The sequence below is a fragment of the Gopherus flavomarginatus genome, chromosome 1 (assembly GCF_025201925.1).
Source record: "Gopherus flavomarginatus isolate rGopFla2 chromosome 1, rGopFla2.mat.asm, whole genome shotgun sequence".
In the NCBI taxonomy this organism is placed as follows: Eukaryota; Metazoa; Chordata; order Testudines; family Testudinidae; genus Gopherus; species Gopherus flavomarginatus.
The window spans coordinates 38928734-38938162 of record NC_066617.1 but is presented as its reverse complement, the minus strand read 5'-3'; the positions used below and the strand labels follow the sequence as shown (position 1 = coordinate 38938162).

The 9429-nt window shown below is 38.5% G+C and overlaps 1 protein-coding gene across 6 annotated transcripts in view; it reads right to left on the bottom strand.

Moving 5' to 3' along the window:
* Positions 1 to 9429, bottom strand: part of ZBED4 (zinc finger BED-type containing 4) — a 41960-nt gene that overhangs the window by 8944 nt on the left and 23587 nt on the right. For 4 of the 6 annotated variants that reach the window (XM_050936094.1, XM_050936093.1, XM_050936095.1 and 1 more), the window contains one exon: positions 2944 to 8927. The exons of the other annotated variants lie outside the window; for them this stretch is intronic. In XM_050936094.1, coding sequence (XP_050792051.1) covers positions 5015 to 8536 — 3522 coding nt within the window. In that variant the 5' untranslated portion in view covers positions 8537 to 8927 and the 3' untranslated portion in view covers positions 2944 to 5014. Of the gene's footprint in view, positions 1 to 2943; positions 8928 to 9429 lie in introns of those variants that run through there. 6 annotated transcript variants of the gene reach the window in all.

Below are 9429 nucleotides of genomic sequence, written 5' to 3'. Positions count from 1 at the left end.
ATGGGAGGAACTGATAATATTGGGTGGAGCCTGCTCCATTGTAGCAGTTCAGGCTTGCCCACGCAGTACCTCGGGCAAGGCTGATTCTGCAAAACCTGTTAATCCAGTTTTTGGCCTCCCTTGAAATTGCCATTGGGGAAGTGCCATCTATTTGATTTCCCTTTGGGAAAAAACTTAACTCCCTCCAGAGCCATCCGAGGATCAAATAGCATGGGATGCACTGAAAAAAGTGTGTGCAAGCATGTAAGTTTACAAAACACAAAGGAAAGGTTTGAGTGAATTCATCTTTCCAAATCTCAAAGTTCAGATTTTTTTTGGTCTTAAAGTTTTGCAAAACAGCTTCAAAGGCACCAGCATTTAGAAGAGAATGACCTGTTTTCAGGTGTATTGTTAAACAAAAAATAAATCTAACTCCTATGAAACCTTAGGTTGAAAAACCTTCCATTGACTTTAGTGTATTCTCCCACCCCCAAAAAAGCTGTAATGAAGTAAAGATTAAGGGTGCAGTACCACAACATGCCACTGAAACAAACACTGTAGAGAAGCAACTATGTATTTTCAGATAGAAGTGGGAAGTATTGCACTATTTATTTATTTATTTTTTTAAATAATTAGGCTTAAGTCTTTGGTCCTTTGGATAGCTTTAAGTGAGAAGTCAGTAAATAGGTGGTGCACTCAGCCATTGCTGACTGAATTTATGAACTAATTTTCCAACTTTTGTGAATGGCTAAGTATGAGGTTTGGTTTGTTTGTTTTTATGGTTGGCTGGTTTTGATAACTTTAAGAAGGCCCCTGACCTAAGCTGCAGCTATCCTTAAGTTTAGAAATATTCTCAGAGGAGAAATAGCACCATTGTATGTTGCTTTCTTGATGTATGAATCAGCCATACATTTTACAGGCACAAACCTTGTGGGTTTTTTGCAAATTTTTTTTTTACAATGAAAGTTGTCTTTTAAAATCTGAGCTTGTAGGTATCATTGTTAATTAATACATAATGCTTCCAGAACATTTTAACTTCTAAAGAACCCCAGACCATGTCTTCTTTCAAAATATTATTCTCTGTTCACAATGAGAAAACAAACCCCGTGCAGTGAAGTCTTGCCAGAGATGATCGTTTGGAAAAATATACAACCAGCTTACCCGTATATGCTGCAACCTTATCTTCATTGTGTCTTTTTTTGTGATTAAATTTCCCTTTTTAAAACTAGCAGATTGGCATCAGCAGAGGATGCCTCTGCTGCAGAGCCAGGAGGCCTATGCAAGAGAATCCTCACTGTTAGCTACCTTTGCCCTACTTCCCCCCCAAATTTAGGAGTGCTCTTCACAGCACACGCTTATAAACAGTAGGAGACGACCATCCCCACATGCTTACACGTGTAGTTCTGAATGCTTAGATTCCCTCTACACAAATGAGTTTAATTCTTCAAACTGCAATAAGAAAACAAAACCACAAGGCAAGCATGATATCAATATACGCAAGACTGTTTGACCACAGCTTTCACTGTTAGTGGGTTACACAACTGGTCACAGCTCTGTCTTAAATTTAGTTTAGCACTATGACTGGTTGAAGCAGGGGGCAGGAATAAAACATCATTAATGAGAATCCTAATCTTAGAAAAACAATTTAGTGTAACTTCTAAGGAATATAGTATTTTTGCCCCGAGCTTCCCTCCCCCCCCCTCGCCCCTTACAGTGGTGGGTGCTGTTCCTTTTAATGTGTCAGTGTGTAAAAGTTGAATTGTATTACATTTGTTAATATAAAGTTACAAAGAAGTGTTCAAACCTGAGTACCCTAAATTTTAATTTCAAATATTTTATTATAGGTGGAGCTAGTAGCACTGCTTGACATCTTCCATTATGACCAGTTTCTGTTGATTATTTTGCCAAACTTTAACCAGTTGGGCTGAAATTTTCATGCTGGGTTTCTGCCTCAGGCTGAACTTGATTTTGGAAAGTTTTTTCAGTCATTTCCAAGAAAGAGACTAAGGAAAAATACATTTTACCTATACTAAAAAATTCTGGCAGTCTTTTCTTTGAGAAATTTACCTCCCCCATGCATCACAGTAGGGACTTGAAATTTGGCAGGAGATGGATTTCAGAGCAGGGATTTTTGCCATCCCTTTGAAAACCCACCTAAATTTGGTCATTATGTCTTTGAAAAGTTACTGGTCAGATATGCTCAGATTTGTAAGTGTTTAGCAATTAAAAGTCTTTGAAGATTCTGTCCCCTCTGAGCACAATCAAGCCTGTCACAGCTTCTAGTGCTGACCAGACTGTGCATGCATCATTCTCATAGAGTGACTGAGCATGCTTCAGCCCAGGGGTGTAACAGCTCAGCAGGACTTGTTCCAAGCCTGAGTGAAGTCTAGACTAGAACTGAGCAGAGACCCAGTCTTTCACATGTTCTCATTGACCCACTGTGCTGATGCCCAGGCAATGTAGAGGAGAAAGCCACCTGGACTTAAATGCAGAAGGCACAAGCACAAGAACCAGACTCAGATGGGAAAGCACTAGGTTAAAACAAATTCAGTTCTCAGGTGGCCAAGTATAATTACCATATATTTCAGTGGCGTTATTGTGCATATAGTTGAGAACAGAATTTAGTTTTTAACTGTTCCCAAAACATTTTGAAAATAGGCTGTTAATGGAAGTGTCATGTAGTAACTATTAAGCACCTGGGAGAACATCCTTGCAACCTTTACTCAGGTTAAGCAGGGATACTGAAATCACTGCAAGTACTTGCAGTAAGATGCTACTCAACGTAAGGGCTACAAAATATAGCTTTTGAAATCCAGAGAGCTAAATATACCAATTCACCTCCCTTCCATATAGTGTTCTATGCTAAAACATATTCTGTATGTATTTTAGTCAGTTTCATTCTCATATTAAAACAGTTTTTCTACAGGTTTTCTGAAACGAAAAAGGCAGTGTTCAATAGCACTAGAAATTGCAAATAAAAATGTTTAATTTCAGAAACTGAGTTCACCATTTATAAATACACTAAAACATAGTAAATGTAAAATTAGATTAGCATAGGTACAGTATTTTAACAAAACTACAATTTTTCTAAAAGGTCATAGGCAAATGAACGACTTGCTTCCCAAAAGTATTTAATCAAACTGAAATGGGAAAATGACTCTAGTAGTTGAAAGAAAAACCTGGAAAACATTGTTTAAAATTTAAATGCTGGCTATTTTTACTCTATTTTGAAGTTTAGAGGGTTCTACAACAACTCATTTGGCCCTGCCAAATACACAGCTATTAAAAATGCATCACGGACTGTGAAATCTAGTCTTTTGTGTGCTTTTACCTTATGCTATACAGGGGAGACCAGTGTCTCTCAAATTGGGAGTCCTGACCCAAAAGAGTTGCAGGGGGTCACAAGGCTACTTTAGGTGGGTTGCGGTATTGCCACCCTTACTTCTGCACTGCCTTCAGAGCTGGGCAGCTGCTGATTGAGGGCCCAGCTCTGCAGGCAGCAGTGCAGAAGGTTGGCAATGGAGGGAAAGCTCAGTGGTTTAAGCATTGGCGTGCTAAACCCAGGGTTGTGAGTTCAGTCCCTGAGGGGGCCATTTAGGGATCTGGAGCAAAACCAGTACTTGGTCCTGCTAGTGAAGGCAGGGGGCTGGACTCAATGACCTTTCAGGGTCCCTTCCAGCTCTATGAGAGAGATATATTTAATACATACCATATCATGCCAGCCTTACTGCTGCTGGTGGCAGCTCTGCCTTCAGAGATAGGCTCCCAGCCAACAGTCTACAGCTGCCCAGCTCTGAAAGCAGAGCCTGCAGAAGGGTAGCAGTACTGCAGCCCCACAATAACCTTGCAACCCTGCCCCCATTCCTTTTTGGGTCAGGACCCCTACAATTACAACACTGACATTTCAGATTTAAATAGCTGAAATCATGAAATTTATCACTTTTAAAATCCTATAATAGACCGTGAATTTGATAGGGCCTACTCATTTGCATGATGGACACCAACAATTATGAATCAACCCTAATACATAAAATTCTAAGCAGTGCACCATATCCATAAGGCTATTCTTCAGAATCAGAGTTGGTTATTTTTGTACTAGGAACTTTAAGACAATTTGTTATACCCGGCTGTAACTGTGTTGGGAACCAGGGTACAATTTTTATGCCAGGCAACCCTTATAATTTTGATGCACTAAAGATTAAAAAAAAAACAAACAAACAGACTTTAGAACATCAGATCTTTCACTGTAAGTTTCTTGCCTTTTCATACACTGCATTAAACAACAAGCATTCATTCACAAACTTTGATAAAAACTTCCAAAAAGAGCTTATATAAATACTCAGAATATTTCTGTAATTCAATTACAATGTAAAATCTGAATAGCAGAACAGCACATGGGAAGTTTTATTACACATTACTGTATAACTGATGTTCCATAATACCTCTAAATTTAGTTATATTTTCAAATAGTAAGTCAATAGTTTCCTGTCATAGTAAACATCTTCCATAATAATTCTTCATATCCTTTAAGTACTTTAGGGCTTGCAAGTAAAAAGATGGCTTGAACTCCACCTTTTATGTACAGCTTTCTTTTGACAGCTACAAAAGCTATTTTGCTGCAATTAAAGCAATGTTTAACTAAAATACAGTACCTGGTTTATGGTTTTTACATAATTGAATAAAAAACTACAGAATAGAACTGTTTACATCTTTTTTGCCATTCTATTAAAACAAATGACCGCGCTTTTTAAAGTTCATTTACAATTATGGATTAAAACCTACATAATTATGTATAATTTGACAAGACAGGCTATTTCTAGTGTGAACTTTTAAAAAACATATATACAATATCTGGCCTGAAGAACTATGAATAAGGCACATGTAGACATTTTAATGAAAGCTGACAAACTAAAATTTGGAATTACAGTCACTGATTAGATGTCATACATGGCCCCTACTGGAGCAATTTAACAACCCAAATATTTAATATCCAGTGAGCAACAATAGTTTTAATCTGGCAATTTGTTCGTTAGTTTCAATACTGGAAGTATATTAAGGGAAGATTCACTTTCAAAAAGATAAGTTTTTCAAAGTGTTCAATCATTAGCCTTGACTGACTAAAGCTGCTGTTTTCATTGGATGTATTGAACAATCTCTCTGAAGGAACAATACTTGGTGGACAACCCAAGAATCTGACAGCCAATTTTGACAATACTGGCCACGATGACTTCTTAAAATCCCAGTAAGTTAGTGGATCACAGTTATGCTCAAGCACTTCTTCCTCCAAGTATGAGAGCACCATTTCCTCTGGTAACTTTGCCTTCTCTTTTAGATCTTTTGATTTTTTCATGTCAGCCATAAGTGACCAAAGATTATCCTCCCCACAGGAGTTTGTAGATGGTGAACCTATATCGCACCCATTAGAAACAGGTTTATCATCATCTGAGGTAGAACTCAATACTTCCAGCTCCCTGATTAAGTCCAGTTTATACTGTTCAGCCTCCTCCTCTGTAAATAAGGATGTTTTATAGCGGGGGTCTAAAAGTGTAGCAAAAATGTACCTTGGATCATGAAGTGTGCTGGACAATCTACTCGCCATAGCTTCTTTCAAGGATTTTAACATGGTGTCAATGCCCATTGTTTCCTCAAACAACATCTCTATTTTTCTGTTAAGTATGTGAATCATTGGAATCACCTGGCTTAAAGTGGACATGTGTGTACTCATCTCTCTACTTGCAACTTCAAATGGTTTCAGAGCATGACACACAGATTGCATAACTACCCACTGATCACAACTTATCAGCTCCCTAAAGCTGCACTCTATTGACATTTCATCAATTGCTCTTTTCTGTTCAATTAAGCGTTCAAGCATATGGAATGATGTATTCCATTTGGATGGAACATCTTGAATAAGTTGATGCTGGGGCAACTCATATTCTTTTTGTAACTCAGCTAATTTCTCCTTTGCTTTTGCTGACCGATGAACACGTTCACAAATCTTTCTTGCAATGCTAAGCAAATTTTGAACCATTCTCTGACTTTTAATAGCCTCATTTACTATGAGATTAACAGTGTGACCAAAACACTGCACACTCGAATGATCACTTTCATTTAAAGTTTTTCCTATACTCTGATTATCAGTAACAGTAATCCCAATCTGAAGGCCAATGGAAGTTATCCAGGCTTCCCACCAATATTCTAGCTGCTTCTGAATACTGATGCCATTGTAGTCACAATCAATCTGTGACACATTTAAAAGTGCTGTACAATGGTAATCTTCACACTGTGGTCTAAATGAGGACTCAAATGTTACCCAGTGGGCAGTAAGAGTTAGGTATTCTCGCGTTTGATTGCTCATCCATATTCCCGATGTAAAATGTATTACTCCGCTTTCAGCTTTTTTCAGATGTGAAATAATTATTTGTTTCACATTATCATACATTTCTGGAATTGCTGTCCTAGAAAAATACGATGGTGAAGGTAAAGAATACTGAGGTTGCAAGTATTCGAGCAGTCTGTTAAAGCCAATGTTGTCTACAAAAGAATATGGCTGAAGGTCAAGTGCAATCATTTCAGCTACAAGACTTGTAATTTTTTTGGCAACTGGGTGAGAATCACAAAACTTGTCATTGGTTTCATCAAAGGTCGACGATCCTAATAATTCTGTGTTCAGTGGCTTGCGATTACCCACAGAAGAAGACAACACTGTCCCTGAAGCATCAGTTTTCAGCACATTGTTATGAAACCGCTGCAAATGTCTTAGAAGGCAACTTGTACCTAAATTTATTGGCTTTTTCCCCCTGCTTATTGTACGTCCACAGTGCATACATATTACTTTAGTTGAATCTGCAGAACAAATTGAAAAGTGATTCCACAGTTTTGAGGTCTTCTTGCTATTGGCAGGAAATATAATTGGATTACCATTTGTAACCCTTGTGGGTAAGTCAATCAATTTTGAGGATGAACATTCTGCAGAAGCCAAAGTAGCATAAGGAGAATTTGCCAAACTTGCATCTATAAAACTCTTTTGGTTCCCAATCACCTCAGGGTGGCGTCTATATAGATGTCTCATCAAACAGCTTGTGCCTACATCTCCTTTTTTCCCACAACTTATCATACAACTGCAGTATCTACATATAGCTTTTAGACTGTCCACTGGAGACAGTGAAAAATGATGCCAAACTTCTGATTTAAGCCTTTTCATAATCCTTTTATTCTGCTGAAACACAGAGCTACGTTCAAATATCAATGGACTTAATCCCTCACGCCGCTTCTCAGGAGAAGACACTAAGGAGGCTTCACCTATATCATCAGCTGACAACATCGATGAGTCTTCCACCAGAGCATCTCCAGAAGGGAGAGTAGAATGGATCTCCTCTGCCATTCTATCTGGAGAGGAAGAAGCTGACATTGATTCTTTAATCAGTTTTCCTGGAGAGGACGACACAGAATTCAGATCACCATCAGAGGGCAGTAAAGAAGGCAATAAAGTTGGAGGAGCAGAATACAAGGGTGGTATGCTTGTACCACCGCCATTCTCCTGCAAAACAATAGAACGATGGGCTCTCCACATGTGCCTTATTAAGCAACTAGTTCCTAGATCTTTTCCATTCTTTCCTCTACTGAATTCATTCATGCAGTGGATGCAAACTGCTTTAGAATTATCTAAAGGAGACAAATAAAAATGTTTCCAGACAGCAGATCTTCTTCTGGAACCTGATGTACTCTTTGGAATTGGAACAGTTTTCTCTGCTACATTCTCCACACTTTCATCATATTGATTGTTGGGTAGGGGTGGAGATGACCCAGCCATGACTTCTTCTTTGATGCACTTTTCAGAAACTGAAAGGTCTGATATTTCTTCAGAAGAGACTATAGAAACAGATTCCTCAATTACGCGATCTGGAGATGGTATCTTAGAAGCAATTTTCTTGACCAGTTTTATAGGCGATAACACAGCACTTAAATCTCCAACATCTGCAGACTGAGCAGGCAGTAACAATGAAGGTGAAGAAAGAGAAGCTAGACCTGGCATACTTCCATTTTCTTGAATAAGTACAGTAGGATGAGCTCTCCTCACATGCCTCATGAGACAACTTGTACTTAGGTCCTTTTCATTTTTACCCCTGCTAAATTCTTTCATACAGTACATACATATTGCTTTAGTGCTGTCTCGAGGGGATATAAAAAAATGATTCCAAGCAGGGGATTTTTTCCGGGAGCTTATGTTTCTGCTAGAAAGGAGGCTTTGTGTCACAGCTTCCATTGCTACATCATAAAGAGTACTACTATACTGAGAAAACAGAGATCCATAATCATCTTCATTTTCGGTAGATAAATATTTGCCAGGATTGTTATTGATGAAATGTTTTTCTTTGTCGTCCTGTTCATCACTACTGTCTGTATGTTTCAAATCTTCATGTTCATTTTGTATATCCATTCTTTCCAAAGTACAATTATTTATGCCATCTTCTTCTTGTTCTACTTTTAAATTGTTGATTTTATCTAACACAAAATTACTGTCCATTTTTTGGGAATATGCCTTATTTTTTTCCATGGGTGACAAATTATTCTTGTTGAGTCTTCATGTATTAAGAAATAAATAAAAAGTAAAGATGATTTAAAATTTAATTTAAATGATATATCCTGTGTAATGCACAAACAAAAAATGTATCAGTATAACCCTTGGGTTTTGTATTCTATATTTTTGTTGTGCAAATTTAAATATCATTAGTCACAAAAAAATGTACTGAAAAATTATAGCTCTAATTTGTAAAATCTCAATTTCTTTCCGGGACCAGGAGATCTCAGGTCACAAATTAATTTCTCAAAGACAGCTACTGTTAAATACTTCATGTTGTAGACATAAGCCTATGAACTAAATGTTCTCTTTTCTTCATCAAGGAAGCCATTCTGTTGATTAGGTAATTATGATCCTTTCACACCATCTAGAAATAAAAAGAAAACCATGTTAAACAGTTCAGATTATTATAATATAAGAAAAATTAAGATATACCAGGGAGCGGCAACCCAAATTTGGCATGCGACTCGCCAGGGTAAGCACCCTGGTGAGCTGGGCCGGTTTGTTTACCGGCCACTTCTGCAGGTTCGGCCGATCGCAGCTCCCACTTGCCGCAGTTCGTCACTCCAGGACAACAGAGGTGGTGGGAAGCGGTGGCCTGCACATCCCATGGCCCATGCCAGTTCCCGCAGCCCCCACTGGCCTGGAGCAGCGAACCGCAGCCAGTGGGAGCCGCAATCAGCTGAACCTGCGGACGCAGCAGATAAACAAACTGGCCCAGACCACCAGGATGCTTACCTTGGCGGGCCGCGTGCCGAAGGTTGCTGATCCCCGAGACAGACTTCTAGAAACATAGGGGGATTACATATTAAATAAGCCCAATAAACAAACAAAAACCCTGACAGTTTAGTATTTGTAAAAAAAAAGGG